Consider the following 19,964-nt stretch of genomic DNA (forward strand, 5'->3'; position numbering starts at 1 on the left):
TTCTAGGTGTGGTCTGTGACCTCCTCTCTCCTCTCTAGTCATGCTGTCACTGAGAGACCACAGACAGATGGGCCTAATCAGCAGAAATGCAGGCTCTAGGTGCCAGGTAGGCCTTGGTCTCCCTCCCTTCTCTCACCCCACCCACGGGCTCTGGAGGCCTTAAGTCAGTCCCACTCCTGCCTCCACTCCCTTCCCACACCAGAGATTCATCCACACTTCTCTATGCAGGTACGCAAGGGGGTGTCATAATTGCAGCCCGGGCCACGCCCAAGTGTGTGAAAGTGCAGGTGATGGCTGGAAGGAACTGGATGAGCAGAAGCAGCATGTTGTCTTGTGATCCTGTCGGGGTGGGGTGGGGGGGTTGGGGGTGGAGACCAGGCAGAGGCTGAAGAAGAAAGCATGAGAAAGCACGAAGGGAGGAAACATCGCTGGCCTCTGTGCAATTGGGGCTGGACAGCCAAACAGCGCTGACTTGGAGACTCCGGGACCCTGGGCATAATGTTCCTACCCTCCAAGAAGGACCTCAAGACCGCCCTGGAGGTCTTCGCTGTTTTCCAGTGGTGCCTCAGTGCCTTTATTATCGGTAAGACTTCAGTCTTGGGCAGGGTGGCCAAATGTCCTGGTTTGCCTGGGACTGAGGGGTTAGAAGGTATAGCAGGACTCTTGATGCTCAAACTTGGGTTTGTCCCAGGCAGATCAGGGCAGTTGGCCACCCTGGTCTCTAGCTTGACACGCCTGGGCACGGTAATCATGGGATCTGTGAGTGCACATGTGGGTATGGGTCTGTGCCCATGCAGGAGTATGTGTGTGCATGTGCACATGTGTGTGCGAGTGGGCCTTGTTGCATTTGTGTGTGGTGAGCCCTCTTGGGTCTCCAGTGGAGGGCATGTTTGGAGAACACGGGGGGCAGTTGCACTGAGGCTTTGCCCATGAAATGGGCTTAGCTGCAACCTTGGGGACCTGAGTAGACCCACGGTGCAAGACAGTGGCCTTGGTGGCAGGGGGAGCTCTGACAAACTTCTTGCCCAAAGGAATCCATCCATGGATCCATCCATTTGTTTTTCCACTTTCCACACCACACATACTTTGGAAAGTTACTTTGATGCAGGTGTTCTAGGTGTTGAAACAAATCATCTCTATGGGAGAGAGGCCTGGAAAACCATTCTCATCTTCAAGTGGTTTAGGTACTGGCTGGAGGCAGGGGCCAGAATGGAATGACCTCGGAAGATACCTGGGAAGGAAGAACGCTGTAGGGGTGGTGCTGGGAGCCTGGGGCCTGTCAGGGAACAGGGAGAGTGGACCAGAGAACAGGGAATGAGGGACTCAGAGGCCTGCCTGGTTGGGTACCAGGACCCCAGAAGGCTAAAAAAAAGAGGCGTTAACTTAGGAATGTTGGGCAATCAGAGCTGGAAGGGACCAGGAGAAAGGAATTTGTGTGTATTAGCAACTTGATTTCACATATAAGTCATATCATATGATATCTGTCTTTCTCTGTCTGACTTTCTTCACTCAATATGATCATCTGTAGGTCCATTCATGTTGCTGCAAATGGCATGATTTCTTTTTTTTATGGTTGAGTATATTCCACTGTGTCTATATACCGCATCTTCTTTATCCATTCAGAGTGACTTCTCGCCAAGGACCAGGGCCCCAGCTGGGCCGCTGCTCGCTCCTTCCGTGCGGCCCAGGCCTTGAGGCTCTCTCCTCAGTAAAGGCTGAGTCCCTCGTCTGGCAGGAGCGGCAGTGATCCTCACTCTCATACTTCCAGCTGCTGGCTCTCCAAAATACCTGAAACCAGTCAGCCAGAGCTGGTCTTTCCAAGCTGGACTGCTTCATCACCTGCTTTTTCAAACGGGCTGTGGCTTTGGCATTCGGCATTGCTATTCTTTAGGAAGAGCACTTTTCCTGCCTGGGCTGGGCCTCCTTCCACTTGGTTAACATGGCCAGCTTTCTTTATTGGCCCTGGCTCCAGGGTTCTCAGAAACCAGTAACTGCCTTTAGAGCCTGCTCCGACCCAGAAGCTTTAAGACACTGGGTTCTGTTCTATTGTGTTTCTTGAGTTCTGGTCCTATCTCCACAGACTGGTCTCATTACTATCCCTGTCCCTTCATTGCCAATGTGTCCCTCTGGGAAAGCAGAGTCCTCAGGGCCTAGGAGCTGACACTACATTGGGGCAGAAGCAAGAACATTGTGGAAGGCCACCCTGGGCGAGGCCCCCTGTGGGGCTGGAGCCTCTAGGCTGGTATGTCTCCTTCCTCAGTCCATTCCCTCCCTAATAGCCCCTAATTTTGCTCCTCAGAGGTAACCACCGTTAACAGTTCTTTTGTGTATATAGACAGAAATTATGTTTATACAAATATATATATATACAAATATATATATGTGTGTGTGTGTATATATATATATATATATATATATATATATATATATATATATATATATATATATATTTTGCCACATGCACGTGTGTGTGCACACAGACACAGACATATAGCCAAGGGGCAGTAAAATATGGGTGCTAAAAACACACTCTTGAGCCAGCCACTCCTGTGTTCGAATCCCAACACTACCACTTACTATCCGTGTTCCTTTAGCAAGTGACTTATCCTCTCTGAGTCTCGCTTCCATTTGTAAAAATGAGTGTGAGAGTGTATGCTGTGGTAACCAACTAATGTGAAAATCTCAGTGGCTTATGTTTTTGTTCATGCCAAAACTGTTTATTTACTTATTTATTTTTAATGGAGGTCCTGCGGATTGAACCCAGGACCTTGTCATGCTAAGCACGTGCTCTACCACTGAGCTGTACCCACCCCCAAACTGTGATGCTGCAAAATGTGGCTTCAGAGATGACCCTAGTGTGGGCAGGAAAGGGAACAGAGGGATCACGTGCACTCTTGACTCTGTCCTCCAGAGCGAGAGGTGTAAACACCCATGAGCCTTACCTTGAACTTTGTTAATGATGAGGTTGAGCATCTTTTCATGTATTCATCAGCAGTGATTATCTCTTTTTCTGTTAACGGCCCATTCATGACCTTTCCCCATTTTTCTATTTAATGTGAGTTTACTCTTAAAGGATAATTGGAAAATAGATGAGGAAGGATGCGTGTTCAGGGAAGAGGGTGGGCAATAGCTGACAAGGCTGGGATGAGAGAAGAGCACAGAGCATTCAAGGATCTGCCAGTGGTTAAGTGGGATGAGGGGGTGAGTGGCACAGGACTAACGTTCATGAATGAATTGATGAACGGGAGAGGGAAGACAGAAGAGATTGGGGAGAAAGAGGAAGGGGACAGATTGTGCAGGGCATGGTCAAGCATGGAAAAGAGTTTGGACATTTTCCTGAGGGCCGTGTGGAACAGTGATGGGGTTGGGCATGAGGCAATAACATCAGATGGGGGTGGGTTTTTTTTATTCTATTTTTTTATTAAAGTGTAGTTGATTTACAATGTTAGTTTCAGGTGTACAGCAAAGTGATTCAGTTATACATATACATACATATATATTTTTTCAGATTTTTTTCCTACATACACATATGTATATATATTTTTTCAATTTCTTTTCCATTACAGCTCATTACAAGAAATTGAATTTAGTTCCCTGTGCTGTACAGGAGGTCCTTGTTGTTTACCTATTTTATATATAGTAACATGTCAGGTGGTTTTTCTTTGAGAGATCACTATAGCTCTGTATAGCAAACCGATTTTAGGAAGAGTCTATTGCTATAGTCCAGGTAAGAGATTGTGGTGATTTGGACCAGCCCAGGAGTAATTGGGATGAAGAGAGGAGGAAATAAAAGGAGACATTCAAGAAATTGGAGTTGAATTAGTAGGATTTGATGATCAGAAGATGTGGGAGAGAGACAGGGAGGAGGCAACACTGAAGGTGCAGGTCCCAGTGGGAGCTGGCAAGTGGAGCAGAGAAGGACGAAGGAGGAGAGTGGCTGAAAGGAGGGGTTGAGTACAGAGAGAACCGTCCCCGAGGGCTCTTACTCAGGCCTTGGCTTTGGGATGTACGGAGAGGTCACCACCTGGGGCAGGGTGAAGGGCTGGGCCCTGGGAGATGATGGTTCCAGTACTGGTCCCTCCATCACTCATTCACAAATGGTCCCTCAGAGCATTCCCAGCTCTTTGCCCTAGAATCCGAGAGTGGAATCATATCCATTTAGACCCTAACGTCCTGAAGAGAAGACCTTCACATGGAGTCTGTAAGGAAGATAAAGTAGGTACCGGTATTGTGGTCCCCACTGGCCAAGTGAAATTCAGCAGCTCACCTGTGATCACACTCATGCTAAGTGGCAGATACAGGATTCGTCTCACCGCAGGGCACCCCACCTGAGGCCACACTGCCTCCCAGGATGTCCCCAATACTGTCTGGTTTCAAGCAAAGCCTAAGGGAAACAGGGAGGTCTCCCCTGGCCTAGACCCATGCCTCCCCTTATTTCTTGAAAAAGTCAAGTCTCGTTTTGTAAGGAGTAGATCCAAGGCCTAAAGCAGCCTTTGTGCCACCCTTAGATCTGTTCTCTAGAGGCAGCTACTCTCAACTCGGGCAGCTCTTTCTTCTATTTCCCTCCATAGGTCTCAATTTGACCATTTGAAATTTCTCAAGATGACTGTTTTCTGATTGAACAATTTTAGACACTGGCATTGACTTCCTAATATGGAAAATGACTAGGAAATATTATCCACAATTGAGCTATTTCCTGCTCTAAGATTTCATTTCCTTTCTTGTGCAACTTCTTGTCTGCCCTGAAATTCATAATAGCCTCATTTTAAATTTCTCAAGTTATCTAGCAGCTATCTATCAGTTATCGCTCATTCATCCCTAGACTCTCCACAAACACATCAGGAATCTAGACGCCCCTTTCCCTCTCCCGCCATTTTAAATTTCCTCATGAACATCACGGCTGGAGCTTAGCATTGTCCTGTTACCATCTGGTCTCATGCATCGCTGTTGTCTCCCGGGCCCTTGAGATACCCTGGGTACACAATTTAAGGAGGTTTTCAGGGGAGAGGGTAGAGCTCAGTGGTAATGTGCCTGCTTAGCGTGCACACAGTCTTGGGTTCAATCCCCAGTACCTCCATTAAAAATAAATAAATAAATAAATAAACCTAATTACCCCCTAAAAACAACAACAAAAAAAGAAGGTACTCATTCTCAGGGTTGTACAACTGTTGGTTGGTTCAGTACTTACTTGGCTGACCCTGAGAGTGAGTGTCTCCTTGAATCCTGTGCCCTAGGCACCTTGCTCTCCTTACCTGCTCACTTCCTGCTCCCTTCCTTTCCTGGTTGGATCCTTTTTCCTGGATCCTCTGCCTTCATCTGTCTCGCTTTCCTCCCTCATTTTGGTGGCACACATCCTCCAGTAGTTTCCTGAGAAAGGGACATGAGAGGTACGCTATCTGAGACTATACATCTGAGATTGTCTTTATTCTACCTTCATACTTGAATAATAATTTGGCTGCATCTAGGATATCTTAGCTGCGTCTAGTGTCAGTATCTGAGTCTAGAGTCTTTTGGGTTCATTTTCTCAGAGAATAATCCTCCCATTGTCCAGCTGTGTGGTGGAGGGGATGGGGTCCAGGGTTTTCATTATTTTGATAGTCTTTCAGTCAGGCTCTGTGCCCCATACCTGCTTTTGGTGACACCTAGTGTCCAAATTCTGAGTCTATCCAAGATTCTCCAGCGCAAACAGGCTAGCTCTTGAAGGCATTCCCCCTTGCAGGCAACTAGGTTCCAGCTTCCTTTGTTCAAAGTCAGTTAATCCCTCCTCTGTCTACTGTCCAGCATGCAAACATTTTGCTGATAGCTCTCATCCACGGTTGACATCTCTCTAATTCTCTTTTTCTTTGCAGGATCTATATCTTTTCAAAAATTCTTCCAGTCATTTTCAGGGGGGCTCCAGCAAGGAGTCAAGATAAAAAAACAAAACAAAACAAACAAACAAACAAACAAACAAACCAAAAAAAAAAACTTGCATTCAATCTGCCATGTTCAATTAGAAATGTTTTCTTTCTTTTTTAACCTTCATTTTGACCCACTTTCTCTCCCACGGCTGTTTTTAAAAACTGAGTCCAGTAATAATTCTGTGACTCATCTCCGTGAAGTCTGTCCTAACTACCCTGACCTATATTGTTCTTATCTTATTGGAGTTCAACACTGCCCAATGCCTTATTCTAGCCCCGTGTGCGTTCTCCTTTGTGTCCTGTTCGCCATCTCGTGTGCTCCCCACCTGGTGGAGGGTGGGTATCCTCTTTCTCTAGTACTCCTTTCACTGCTGCCTCCCAGAGTTGATGTGGCGAGGAAAAACGGGAGTTGGAGGAAGACTGTTCCTGGGTCTGTCTGTCCAGGGCTCCAACCTCTGATGGCCAGATCAGTGTGACCCACCAGTGGTCCATGCCTTTGAACGCAGCCTGGACCAGTGATGGAGCAGGTCCTGGGGCCGGGGATGGGGAGTGGGTCAGAGGGTTAACCACATGTAGCACAGCTGGGGAGGAACACAGTTTGCCTTTTAGACTCCAAACAGGTTCCCAAGGCCAGAGCAGGGGTGCAGAGACCATGGGCACACAGGCTGTGTGCTGGGGTGAGTCAGTGAGAGCGTGCTTGCGACCTTGGAGTGGACAGAACCCCAGAGGGCGGGCAAGTGGGAAGGACTGTCTACCATTCACTGACTCTGTCCTGGGCTCCCTCCAGTCAACACTGTGATCATCACCAACCTCTACCTGGTGGTGTTCACGCCGTACTGGCCTCTCACTGTGCTCCTTCTCGCCTGGCTGGGTTTTGACTGGAAGACCCCGGAGCGAGGTAAGGGCCCTGTGAGGGCTGTGTTGCTACCTGCCACATGCTTTCTGTCTCTTCTCATACTCCTGAGAGGTTCTGGACAATTCCCAGGCCGCCCTGCAGCCTGTTCCTCCCTGGGCTAGAGGAGAGGGAAGGGCTCTTTGCATGCTGCAAGCAAGGCCCAGATCAAAGCTGGAGTGGGCTAGGCTGGTCCTAAGTGGGACATCAGAATGTTCGGTTTGCAGCCTGGCTGTCACTTAAGAGAGCAGGCAACAGCAGGGGGTGAGCGTACCCTGAGGCAGGCCCTAAAGGGCTCTGGAGAAGACAGTGCAGGGGTGGGGTGGGGTGGGGTGGGGTGGGTGTAGCTCGGCTGCATTGGCTCTGTTTCCAGGTGGTCGCCGGCTTACCTGTGTGAGGCATTGGCACCTGTGGAAACAGTACTGTGATTACTTCCCACTCAAGGTGAGTCGTCCTGGATCCCCACTTGGGCCCCAGGCCCAGCAGCAGCCAGGTCAGGGTGGAGGTCAGAGGCATCATTCATATCAAGGCCCATGTGGATGGTGCTTCCTGGAGTTGTGTGTTATCCCACCTGCGTGGCCAGACCCTGCAGCCCTTTCCTTTCTAGGTCTCTGACCGGAAGAGGAGTCCTCTTCCCTAGCTATACCCCTCCTGACTCCACATGCCTCCACAGCTTTATTTTTTTTTAATTGAACCTTAAATTCTTTTTTTAAGCTTTTTTTTTTGTGAGGGGAGGTAATTCAGTTCATTTATTTATGTATATTTTTAACACATTTATTGTGGTATAATTCCTGTCCAGTAAACTACACATATTTCAGATGTACAATTTGATAATGAATTTTGATAGATGCGTACACCCATGAAACCACCACCACAATCAAGATAGCTAACATTTCCATCACTCCCCAAGAGGTGCAAATTTTGAATTTCTGATTTATCCCTTCCCACCCGCCTTTACCCACTGGTAACCCTAAGTTTGTTCTCTGTGAGTCTGTTTCTGCTTTGTAGATAAGTTCATTTGTATCCTTTTTTTCAGATTCCACATATAAGTGATATCATATGGTATTTTTCTTTCTCTTTCTGGTTTATATTTCACTTAGAATGACAATTATTTATTTATTTAATGGAGGTACTGGGGATTGAAAACACGACCTCATGCATGCTAAGCACGCACTCTACCACTGAGCTATACCTTCCTTCTCCTCCACAGCTCTTGAAGACTCATGATCTCTCCCCAAGCCACAACTACATTGTTGTCTGCCACCCTCATGGGCTCCTGTCCCATTCCTACTTTGGCCACTTTGCCACAGAGGCCTCAGGCTTCTCCAAGATCTTTCCTGGCATCACCCCTTATTTGCTCACACTGGGAGCCTTTTTCTGGGTGCCTCTCCTCAGAGACTATGTCATGACGACAGGTGAGTTGGCTCCTAGGACATCAAGCCAAAGAAAAACTGGCTCCCTGAGGGAGAACTGTTGGGTGAATGGGTGAGAACAAGGCCAACTCTCGGATCCCCTCTTGTCTTTTTTGTTTGTTACTTTGAGGGGGAAGGTAATTAGGTTTATTTATTTATTTAATGGAGGTGCTGGGGATTGAACCCAGGACCTCATGCATACTAGGCATGTGCTTTACCACTGAGCTATACCCACCCACCCCCTCTGGTCTTAAGAAGCTACCTTAGGCTAGGCTGCCTGATGTGAGGCTTGCTCCTCCTTTGAAGAGGTAGGGAGGAAAGTTCGGAGGTTTGGCAAGTGACCAATGACCCTTTGGCTTTTCCTGACCACCAGGAATCTGCTCTGTGAGCCAGTCCTCCATGGACTTCCTGCTTACCCATAGAGGCACAGGCAACATGCTGATTGTGGTGGTTGGCGGCCTGAGTGAGTGCAGATTCAGCTTGCCAGGATCTACCACCTTGGTATTGAAGAACCGCATGGGCTTTATCCGCATGGCCCTTCGGCATGGGTAAGGATGTTTCTGGTCCAGACTGGGGAAAAGGGCTCCAAAAGCCCATCAGGGCAGGGGTAAGTGGTTTTGAGGAAATGATGTACAAGCCGGTTGTGCGGGGGGAGGGGGAGGGGGAGCAGCTTCTGTGTCAGAGTAGAGCCTGGGCCAGGTTCTGGAAGCATTTCTGCTTATGAAGAAAAGCTAGCAGATCAGCCTTGAGCCTGTGCTCCCTCACACTAGCTTCTCATCTGGGCCAGTCCCTCTATAAAAATGACTGGCTGAGACCCCATCTCGGAGAGATCCGAAATTACCCTGTTGGTTAAAGGGAAGAAACGGCCCTTGGGTCTAATCTGCCAGTGGAATTTTTGGTTGTTTTTGCTTTGTTGTGGAGATAATCAAGTTTATGTATTTACATATTTATTTTAATGGAGGTACTAGGGATTGAACCCAGGAGCTTGTGCATGCTACGCACATGCTCTACCACTGAGATATGCCCTCCCCTCTGATCTGCCAGTGTTTCAGACTTGAGGGTTTACGAGAGGGGCTGGGACTCACGTCCTTTAGCTGGCTGCTACTTTGTCTCCCTGGGCAGTATGGGGTAGACCATGTGACCCTCACACTTAGCCTGGGCCTGGGCCCAGTTGGGTCAGGAACTGAGGAGCTTATAGGGAGATCCAGGGGCTACTGGTGGTCAGTGTGTCTGGCTCTCAGCAAGGGCCTTTCCTTTTGGGCCATCAAAGAACATGGTTTTCCTCTGCAGGGTGGCTCTAATCCCTGCTTACACCTTTGGAGAGACAGAACTCTACAATCAGCATATTTTCACTCCTGGGGGCTTGGTCAATCGCTTCCAGAAGTGGTTTCAGAGCATGGTACACATCTACCCTTGTGCCTTCTACGGGCGTGGCTTCACTGAGAACTCCTGGGGCTTTCTGCCCTACGCTCGGCCTGTGACCACCATCGGTGAGTGGGTCCCTCTGCTGGCAGCCTCATCCGGGCTAGAGGAGCCAGTTCTGAGGCTGACCCTTGGCTCTGGCTGTATCCAGAGGTGGGGAGGCGGACCAGGCTGAGTGCAGGGTCAGGGGAAGCGTTAAGGGAGAAACTGGGCTGAAGGGCTGAGGCCCATTCTAAGGAGGGCGCCGTTCTGAGATTCCTCCCTTTCCCTTGTCTGTCTCCCCTGGCAGTTGGGAAGCCTCTACCCATGCCCAAGATTGAGAACCCGAGCCCGCAGACGCTGGATAAATACCATGCAGTCTATATCAGCGCCCTGCGCAATCTATTTGACCAGCACAAGACCAAGTTTGGCTTCTCAGAGACCCAGGAACTGGTGATAGTTTGACAGACATCCCCGGGGGCCTCTCAGCCTGCCTGGAAGGTGTGGAGCCGGGAAACAGGAAGACGTCACCTGTGGGGCTCCTGCTTCTGATTCAGCCAGTCCTCAGTGTGACGGGGACTGGGGGATAGCGATGGGGAGGGCCCCTCTTCCTCTTTCATCTGTCTCCTCCTTCCAGCTCTTCTCCGTGTTTTCCTTCAGGCCATGATGGAGATGCCCCCAAGACAGGGAAGGCTCTAGGGGGAGAGGTGCCCTGAAGGCTCCCTCACAGAGGCCCACTCAGCATCAGCACCTGCTGACATTGCCTGTGCCCCAGCCAGCCCGTTCCAGGGGCCTAGGATCCCTGCGTGTGACTCTCCTGCAGCTCTCAAGCAGCCCCATCTCCTGGTGTCAAGGCTCCTCCAAGACAGGCTGCCTTGAGATCCAGGGGGCTTTGAGTTCAGGTCCCACCCCCTTCAAGCCCTGTGACTTGGAGCTATCAGTCACCTCTGAGCCTGTTTCCTTATCAGTAAAAATGGGACAAGTTGTCCCTCCCCTGCTTACCTCAGAGAGTGCTGGGAATGATCAAATGATATCAAAAGTGATTGAGCCAAGAGCTACACAAAATTCTTCTGCAACCATTTTACCCATTTCCTGTCTGCAAGCAAACAATGCCCTACATGTCATGGCATATCAATGTTTAAAAGAAAGTGTATTCAATTAAAAAAAATCAACATTCCAGTCTATTAAAAAAAAAGAGTTTAAGTTTATGGTCTAGGGTCTTGTCAACAGTTCTTTGAAAGTTTAAGTAAACTTTCTAATTGGGTGACCTTAGGCGAGCTCCTTCAACTCTTTAGTCTTGGTCTCCTCATCTGCAAAATGGGATGATACATCCTGGGGAGTTGGAGGCTGCATCTACCCAAGCTCTTTTGGATGCAGGCCTGAAATAAGTCTCCAGCTGAGGGCAACTCCATGTGGTGTCACTGCCTTGGGGCCGTGTTCCTTCTTGCAGGCCCTCTAGCCTACTGGACATATGTCTATGGGAAAAGACCTAGGGGATAGGGATGAGTGCCTGGGGGTTGGGGCACAGAGAGGATGTGGGATATTCTGACTGGAAATTCGGAATACCTTCCTCCTGTTGCCTCTTAAATGCAATGGGTGCCTTGGTCCTTCCTGAAGCTCATGGGTGATGTCAGAGAAGCACCTGGCATGGAGGACGTGCTTGAGTCAATCTCAAGAACAAGGGGAGAAAGCTTTATTTGCAAAGAATAAACCATTAATTTACACAAACTTACATCCCAGTTTATATACATTATGTATAGTTTATATACACGGTATCTCACACTGGGTGCCGACCCCCAAAGCAGCACTGGGCCTGCTCCAGGCCATTCTCACAACAAAGCCCACCCCCACCCCAGCTGGGAGCTTTTGGAATAAAGAAAGGACACATCCTCACTCCACTTGGGGAGAACCCTGAATTGCATTACAAGAAAAAAAATCCTGTTCCTTCTTTGTGCTCATATGCCCTAGGGGAGCCTCCAGGCAGGGACAGGGCCCAAGGCAGTGCCAAGGTGGCCTCAGTGTCGGGCCTGTCCAGAACCTTCCAGTCCAGAGGCAGAAGCTGGGAGAGCGCCCTGGGGAAAGACGTGCTCCTACAAAGGCTGTGGCTGCTCTTCCTCAGCCTGGCCAAGCTCTGGAAGGGGGCCACACACTTACAGCCTTGCGTCTGGGGTTGGCAGAAAGAAGGGAGCTGTGTGGGACCAGGGACTGCTCTCCCCTCACCTTACTCAGTCTGGAGGTCAGGGCTCCTTCCCCTCGGGCGGGTCACCTTCCCTCTCAGGGCCTCAGGTTCCATGTGAGTCAGGTTGGGGTAGAAGGTGGGTCAGGCTAGATTCCCTCTAAGGGCCTTTCCAGCCCTCAATTTCTCTGAATCTGTTTGCATCCATCAGAAGTTACATAAAACACCTTGACTCACACGTGGATCAGAGTCTTGGTTCACCTCCAGGGTTCCTAGCCCTTTACTGCTCATCAGAAGATGTTTGGCTCAGGATGGATGAAAGGGGACAAAAGGCAAAGACTAAATTTTCCAAAGAACCAGCAGCTGAACAGCCCCCAACAGCTGCCTTTTGTGCCAGCTTCAGCTGCTGAAGCCCAAGTAGCTGGCAAAGCCCCCGCCACACAATTCTCCTTCAAACCTCAGCCCTCTGCTTGCTCACAAATACCCTCATGCCATTCTCCAAGCAGGCCTTGGCCTTCTGGCCAAGTCACAGCAGCATAATTCCAAACTGGGAGTCTCTTTGCACCTTCTCTTGATAGTAAATGGCTTCACCACTTTGCCAGTAACTTGGCGGCAACCGGGCTCCCTAGCCACCTCTGGGTCCCCTCCCAGCTCTTCTCCCTCCAGGGTTCCTTTTGAGGGGTTGCAATGAATAAAGAGGTCCTGTGTGATCCTGTTTTCCCTTTGAATCCCCTCCATATCGGGAGAATAGAGTGGGTGTCAGAATGTCCTTTCGGGGCACAATTCAGAAACCTTTTCCTTCCTTTTGCTCACACCCCTTTGGCCTTAGAGCCAGCCCTCTCTCTGGTCTTCCCTCCATCCCTGAGAGATCCGGGTAGCACAGAGGTCTCTGAGGTATGGTAGAAAGGGATAAGGAGTTACTTAGTAGCTGTGGGAAGCAGCCAGCTCCTGTGACCTGTCCGCAGGGTAACCAGAGGACACTGTCTGCAGTAGGGGCGCCATATACAATGGTTGGTTGGTACACTGGTTTGCCGGGTGGATGAAAGGACATAAGGGGCATCCATTCTGTGGGTACTAGAGGCCTACTGTTTCGATGCGGTACCAAGACAATTCTTCTGAACACAAGAGCTCAAAGGCTGATGGCTGTTTCCCCTCCTCAAACGTCCTACTCTTTTGCCATAGAGCCCCTGGCCGCCAAGAGAATAGGCGTTACCATCAAGGAATGAAGGCGAGCATCTCTGGGTTTCTCCCAAGGCCCCTCAAGGATCTGGGGTCCATAGTTCCATTTTTATTGGTTCTCTCTAGATTCCAGATTCAACACAATACTGGGCTGGAACAGAACAGCTTTGGAGTCAGATCTGGTTGAAGCCCAGGTTTGTGCCTTAAACTGGGTGAGATCCTGGTTAAAGCACTTCACCTCTCTGAGCCTGGTCTAAACCATGGGATTTGTGATATTATCAAAGGAGATGAGAGAAAGGACTTTCCAAACTTGCAGGATAGGTTCTCATCAGATCCCGCCATGACCAAGGACTGTGTAAGGCACTTTATAGGAGCTGGGGTCAAATACATGCCTAAAGTTTCCCTCACATGGGATGGCCAGGCTGTCATTAGCAACCAGACAATGGCGGCGTAGCCTACCCACTCTTACCCTGACCCTCGAAGGGCCAAGCAGTGTAGTTGCTTAGAAAGGGAAGGCACAGCAGGGAAATGAGGACCTGTGGTTCTTGGTGGATTTCAGCTGCCCAAGGGAACTTATTCCCTATCTCCTGAAAAGGAAACTTGTTTCTGGAATAAGAAGAGCAGGCTCTACAAGACTGGCCCTCCCAGCTGTGCGTTAGAGCCAGCACCCAGAAGCCAGCCTGGGCCCAGGCAGTTAGAAATGAGGCCCTTGAATGATCCTATCATATAATCTGATGAGAGGCTCGGGGTTGGGGGTGGGGGTCGGGGAAGGTGTCTTTGGGCCTGGCTAGAAGGCAGAGCCCTGCCCAGTGCCTAGGTGCTGCCTTCTCCTGAGCCTGGATTCAGGGGAGCAGCACTGGAATCTATGGTGATGCTGCCGTACAGTGACTTCCCAGAGCCAGAGAGAAGAAAGGTGAGGGGAGGTTCAGGAAGGCATCAGCTGCTGTCCTTTCAGATAAGGCCTATGGTAATGACCTTTTGGGTTGCAGCAAACTTGGATAAAACCCTGTCCTGTTCCCACCTCTTGCCCTTTCTGGGTCAGGTAGAAAAGTTCTGCCTTGTCGCTGCCCAGGGGTTGTCCAGGGTTTGGGAATTTTAGTAGTTTAGCCCAGCAGCTGCCTAAATATTAGAATTTGAAGGAACTTCTAGGGAGGTCATCCAGTCCCACCCTTGGCCCCCAGACGCAGGTTGACTAGATGAATATTTGTGTTGCTTAATAAATGGAAAACTTCCTTGGTGCCCGGGTAACCTAAGGAGTATCCCAGACTCACATCAACACAGGCCCAGGATTGGCACCTGTCTCAGACAGAGGTAGGCTCTGAGGAGGAAGGGAACGGGTGGTTGAGTCAGGCTGGGAAGGGAGCAACTGGGCAGGGCCCCGGGGAGTTTTCTGAGCGTGGAGCACAGCTGTAAACAACGTGAAAGACATGTGGCCTCAGGTATGGCTTCAGGGGCTTATGCAGGTGGGTTTCTGGCCATCCCCTGCAGTTGCTCCAAGGAAGAACCAACCTCCTGTCCCCAAAGCCTGGCAAGCTGTTGCAACACGGCTCAGCCTGAGCGGGAAGAGCTCGCTGACCGTCTGGCAGGTCCCTCACTTGGTCTCTGCCATGAGCACTTGCCCTTTCCCCTCCCTGCCCCTCTCTTTAGGCTGCAGTGCTCCCCTCCCGCCCCATCCCTGCCCCCAACCCCCAGTGCAGATAGGAGCAGCAGCCCCTTGGGGGTCAGAGGCTCACCCCATAGTCTGGGGCACACCTTTGCCTTCTTGCCTGTTGCCCGAGACCCTCACTTTAGTGCAATAAAGTGACAGCAGGGACCTCGAGGTTGACGGGTCAGGCCATAAGCAGTCAACATGTAGCCAAGGAGGAAGGCTCTGCTTCATGTCCACCCTGGGGCTCCATCAACTGTCCTGTTAACTCAAGGTCATTTTGGAAAGTCAAGCAAACCTTCTCATCCTGGAGTCACTGGGGGCATTTTTCTCGGCGGCTGCAACACCCACACGCCTCACTCCACAGCAGCACTTGGAGGTTCTGGGAGTCCTGGCTCCCAAACCTGGGGTTGGGGCACAGGCAGGGGCAAAACTGGGGCTGGGGTTGGGGTGAGGGATCTAGGATGCAGGGGCCTCGCCCAGCCTGATGGCCCCAAAGAAGGTGGTGTGCTTGCTCATGTTGATGGAGATGTCGGCGTGCACCATCTTCACAGCAATCTTCTGCCGTGCTTTGAGGAGGCAGACGCCCGCGGTGTAACAGGTGTTGTAGTTGGTCTTGCCCGTCTCGATGCTGCGGGTGCACTGTAGGAAGGGCTTCTCATCTACCACCACCTCATAGCTGGCAAAATCAGTGAAGTTGATGTAGTAGACCTGGGTGAGAGGCAATGAGAGGGGATTGGCGGGGAGAGGAAGGAGAGGGTAGCCCCCCTGCCCCGTGATGAACAGATGGGACCTTCTGTTAGCCACCAGGACGGGCAGGTGGAAGGCTTATTTATGGTTCCTCCCTCACTCCATGGGGCTCAGCTGGCTGAGCAAGACTTTCTTTTGACAGCAATCTAGTGGGAGACCCTCTGAAGGCCAGAACCACGTCTCATTCGTCCCTTGACCCTTGACCTCCCCCAGCTCCAGACTCCCGCCCTCTGCCCTCCTGGGCATAGTTCTCTGCACACATTAGGTGCAACCAACGCTACAGACACAAAAGGATCCAACTTCCCTTCTAATTTCAAGCCGTGTGGACTATTTGTGGAGAAACTTAGAAGTCCCCAATGCCCCCGAGATGCTGCAGAAACCACCTGCCAGTTCTTTAGCTCTTTACTGGATGGCGGCTCCCTCAGCTCACCGCCCTCCTCCCCTGTGTGGAATTTCTCTCACGGATTCTGCCAGTGTCCCTTGACCTGCTCATCTGAGGATTGAGGAAACAGATCCAGAGAGATGGAGAGCTCTCCATCACAAATGAGATGAAGAATATGGAAGGGCCAAAGCCAGCCCCCGACCTTATTTTGGGGCCAGAAGGAAGGGCTAACTTACGTTCAGTGGCGTGATACTGGGGGGGTTTCCCAATTTTCCTTGGGGTCCAAGGCCTGAGGCCTCGCCCAATTCTCTCCCAGGCCCAGAAACTTAATTTTTCTCTCCTTCATTACCCTTATCCATCATGCCTGACCCCAAGCTTTGATTCCCTGCCAGCAAATGGCACTTTGGACAAATGGCCCATAGGACACTGGGATTACACTCCTGGGGACTGGGACACTCGGCTGTCACCCTAAATCACTTTATAAAATGCTGCTCAGGATGCAGCAGTGTATTCAGGTGCCACACAGTTTTGTGGGTCAGGACCCAGGCTGGGTTGGGATGCTTGGTGGGCTCAACAAACGCTAGTGAACCCACCTTCTCTGGTTACCCTCCCTTGAGAACCTTCTGCTGGCTCCATCATCCTTCTGTCCATCCACCTGCTTGCTGCCTGCCCCACAGAAGCCCCAACCTCAAGGCTCATCTACGTCTAGCTCTGAGGAGCCACCCAATTGGAGGCAAACAACAGGGGTGGAAGTGGGTGGGCACTGGCAGACCTGGGGAGTGGGCACCAGGCCAGGACAAGGACCAAAACAGAGGGAGAAAAGGGCTGGGAGAATATGACAGAGAAACAGAAAGGTCGAGGAGAAACGAATGGGAGAAAGGGGAAGGAAAGACAGAAATCTTTTTGAGGTGGACAGAAAGTCTGCAGGAACACCAATGATTATAAAGCTAGTGGTGTTGGGGCTTGGGGCACGGGAAGGGGTTCTTGGCAGCCCTGGAACTGACTTTCAAAGGATATACTGAGACAGAGTTCAAGTTTGGCAGTAGAACCAAACAGCTCAGTGGGGAGACGAGGGCCTGGGGCCTTGTAGGAGGGAACCAGAGGGCTGGGTATCCGGCCAGGGTAAAAAAATGTCAAAACAGACCCTTCTCTCTTTCCTCCTTTTAGCTCCCTCCCAGTGCGGTGTCCCCATCACTCCCAGCCGCCAAAGCCGGAAGTAAGCCATTGGCTGATCTTGGCTGGCTCCACAGCGCCCCTGTGTGGCCTGCACCGGATCTGCATTCTGGATATAAGAAGAGTTAGGCCTGAGACCGTACTCACTTCTACCTGACTATAGATGAAGTAGGTGCCGTCCACCAGTACCTCCAGCTCCCCGCTGCGGGGATGTAGTTTAAACACCTTGGGGTTCATGGTGATGCGAGACCAGTCATTGAGCACTCCACCTGAAAGATCTCAGTATGAGAGAAGGGCAGTCACTCAGTACGTGTCAGAATCATCTGGACAAAAGAAACAAGAGTTATCAGGCAGTACACCCCCCCACCCCCCACCTCTATGCCAATGCAACCTGGAGAGCCCGGGAGGCCAAGCTTTCAGAACAGCATTTGGAAGCAGAGAGAGAGAGTATTCTGTTTGTCAAGTGGCTGCCAGGCCTGCCTCAAGCCCCTGGGGTCTGCCTGTCTGTTTTCCTCTCTCTCTCCCCGACTTCTCTGTCTGAAAGGATCTTTAACCAACACCTTCTAGCAGGAATTGGAGGGGTGGTAAGAAGAGGGTGGGCCTGCTGTCCTATTTTCTTTGTTGTTCTAGGACCTGCACAGGCAAGATCTAGACACTGAGGGGCAGGCTAGGTCTTATTATTCCATTTCATTTCACCAGCTCCTGAATCTCTCTCCTGGTTTATAGGTTCCTGGGGTTTCTCCTTGTCCTTAAGAGATTCCTTTTAATAGTTCCTCCACACTGACTCCTCTCGGGAAAGCCTCCCATGGTCCCCAGGAAACCACTCAGCCCAAGGAAGTGTCTACCAAGAGAACCTTAGGGGTCAGGGGTGAGCGTGAGTCAGACTTTATGGCCGCCAGAGCAAGTGACCACCAGAAATAAGGCCCCATAAGGGAGAGGGACCTCTATGAGCGTGAGGTATAGACTGCCAAGCATCACTAGAGCAAGCCAAAGGGATGGTGAGGGTGTCTGGGTGCAGAGGCACCCCTGCAAAGCATCTGTTTCTCGGTCGCACCCCATTTGGGGGGTAGGGGCAGTCACTCTGCTTTGGCTGGACAGTGGGAGCCAGCACGTGAGGGCGGAGGAAAAGCTTTCCTTTCCATCCTGTAGCAAGGGGGGTGTTCTTTCCCAACACAAGAGGAGAGGGGGCGAGCCCACAGAGCCTTTCCCCATCAACACCATCCATTCTTCATGCAAGAAAATATGTTTTGAAAGTCCATCCTTGGCTGGTTTCGGGAGGCTTGCTTTTCTGAGATGTGAGGAATCCAACCTTCTGGAAAAGATGCCCATCTTCCCTTGAGGTGATAAGTAGATGAGACAGGAGTTGGGAGGAGATGCCCCAACTCTGCCCCTCATGTGGGACCACTCTGCATGATGTCCCGCCGGCCCCTAAGCCCCCTCACTCCTGCTTCCGGTGGAACTAAAGATCGTACTGGGGATTGGCCCAGAGGGGTTGGAACCCGTATTGTTATGTGCTGGGAGCAAAACCAGTAGCTTCTGGCATAGAATAAACACTGAGGCCACCCATCCGGACAGCCAAACCAATCTATCTCCTGCCTGTCTCATTCTTTCCTGGACAGATGGTGATCATGGGCCACCCAGGACCCTGGGGTCCAAGGCACCTAGTCTCAGCCAGACCGCTTGGATTTTGGTGCCATTCTGTTCCTACTTATATTTCTAAGGTCATTAAGTCAGGCATCCAGGTGGCAGTACAGGAAGTACCTAAGCCCAATCATTAAGGAAGCAGAGCACAGCCAGTTCAGGACCGACTGGGTTCTTAGAAGCTGGCCCCATGCAGCAGGTTTCTTAACCTTCATTTACTGTTTCTGTACTCACAGCCCCCCTCCCTCTAACTCCAAGCTCTGTAAGCATCTGGCATCTTGGCTGGCTTGCTGCTTCCTGAGGCTCCTGGGGGTTCATGCATTTTAGGCTTTGTGCACCCTGGGGACTGGACATTATTTCAAAGCGCTGTTCTTTAATGAATGTTCATGTCTCTTCGGGGAAGAAAATCAAGCTAATCATTCAGTGGAGTACACACACACACACATTTCTGAAGCCGCATAGTGCACTGGGGAAAGTCGGACAGGCAGTGTTTTGAATCCCAGCTCCTATATTTAACTGAAATCTTGGGCCAGTTAATTAACCTCTCTGAGCTTCAGTGTCTATCTCTGGGAAAGAGAGCTAATGCCCACCTTTGTCATGAGGATCAGATGAAATAAAAGACAAAGAAAGTATGTGGAAAACTCTAAAGTACCATGCAAATATAAGGCAGTATGATTTAGTATGGTATTATCCAATCTCTCTGGCACTCTGTTTCCCCATCTTTTAAATTCAGGGATGACATTAAAATTAGTGTTTCTAACCTCCTTAAACCTGTCCTCTTTTTATAGACACTAGCACCTCATACTCCTTGGAGAGTCTAACATGCCCCCACTTCCCTGAGTGAAATGCCCCCTCAAGCCAGTTTCTGTATCAACCCATCAGACATGAAGATTCAATTTCACATAGTTTGACTTTCTCTAATTGGTATCGTGAAAATGTTGATCAAACTACACATATCCTCATGGTGATTCTGATTTAAACTCCATCTCCTGAGACTCCCTGGTCTTGATGATGTCTTAGGTCCCTTTTAGCTTCCTTGTCAGTGATTTGAAAGGCCATTTGGGTGTAGTGACAGGACTTGGTGCAGACAATTACTCAGGACAGCCAGCAGAGGGCAAAATGGAGTCGAGAATGGTCCCTAGTGCCAAGGGTCCCCCAGGGGCCTGGGAGGAACTGGGCTGGGTGATTATTTGAAGGCTGGGGGGTGGGGAAGGAGAGGAGAAACTCCTCCCGGGGAGAGAGCCTACTTTGACTCTTACCATTCTTGACTTGAATTGCTGACCCTTGGCCCTGGAGATGCACCACAGCTGGCTGGGAGGACGAGGACAGAGAGAGAGAGAGAGTAGTCACTGTGAGAGATGGCCGCTTGCTCAGCCACCATTTTCCAGAATGCCACCTCTTCTCTTGCATCTC

General features: G+C 50.5%; 2 protein-coding genes and 1 non-coding gene across 4 annotated transcripts in view; 1 reads left to right on the forward strand and 2 right to left on the reverse strand.

Annotated features, from left to right (window-relative positions):
* The first annotated feature begins 379 nt into the window (after positions 1 to 379).
* On the forward strand, positions 380 to 11,303 carry AWAT2 (acyl-CoA wax alcohol acyltransferase 2). The gene is made up of 7 exons (XM_031446454.2): positions 380 to 583; positions 6,688 to 6,798; positions 7,166 to 7,236; positions 8,003 to 8,207; positions 8,578 to 8,752; positions 9,495 to 9,694; positions 9,916 to 11,303. Exons 1-7 carry the CDS (start codon positions 499 to 501, stop codon positions 10,068 to 10,070), a joined length of 1,002 nt encoding a protein of 333 aa, XP_031302314.1. The 5' UTR covers positions 380 to 498; the 3' UTR covers positions 10,071 to 11,303.
* Positions 8,368 to 8,447, reverse strand: TRNAT-AGU (transfer RNA threonine (anticodon AGU)). Its single transcript has one exon. It is a non-coding gene; the product is annotated as a tRNA-Thr (tRNA).
* Positions 11,277 to 19,964, reverse strand: part of EDA (ectodysplasin A) — a 325,997-nt gene continuing 317,309 nt past the window's right edge. The window contains exons 6-8 of one of the 2 annotated variants that reach the window (XM_031446448.2): positions 19,811 to 19,862; positions 17,064 to 17,188; positions 11,277 to 15,316 (exon numbers count right to left, since the gene is read on the reverse strand). In XM_031446448.2, the coding sequence (XP_031302308.1) occupies positions 15,065 to 15,316; positions 17,064 to 17,188; positions 19,811 to 19,862 (429 nt within the window). In that variant the 3' untranslated portion in view covers positions 11,277 to 15,064. Of the gene's footprint in view, positions 15,317 to 17,057; positions 17,189 to 19,810; positions 19,863 to 19,964 lie in introns of both variants that reach the window. The other variant, XM_031446447.2, reaches the window with a different exon arrangement.

This window comes from Camelus dromedarius, chromosome X, assembly GCF_036321535.1.
Source record: "Camelus dromedarius isolate mCamDro1 chromosome X, mCamDro1.pat, whole genome shotgun sequence".
Classification (NCBI taxonomy): domain Eukaryota; kingdom Metazoa; phylum Chordata; class Mammalia; order Artiodactyla; family Camelidae; genus Camelus; species Camelus dromedarius.

Excerpts from the sequence above, each read along its gene's own strand:
- AWAT2 (XM_031446454.2), top strand. The coding sequence starts at position 499 with ATGTTCCTACCCTCCAAGAAGGACCTCAAGACCGCCCTGGAGGTCTTC. Across the intron at positions 8,753-9,494 it reads CGCATGGCCCTTCGGCATGG|GGTGGCTCTAATCCCTGCTT; the intron begins GTAAGGATGTTT and ends TTTCCTCTGCAG. Across the intron at positions 9,695-9,915 it reads TCGGCCTGTGACCACCATCG|TTGGGAAGCCTCTACCCATG; the intron begins GTGAGTGGGTCC and ends CTCCCCTGGCAG.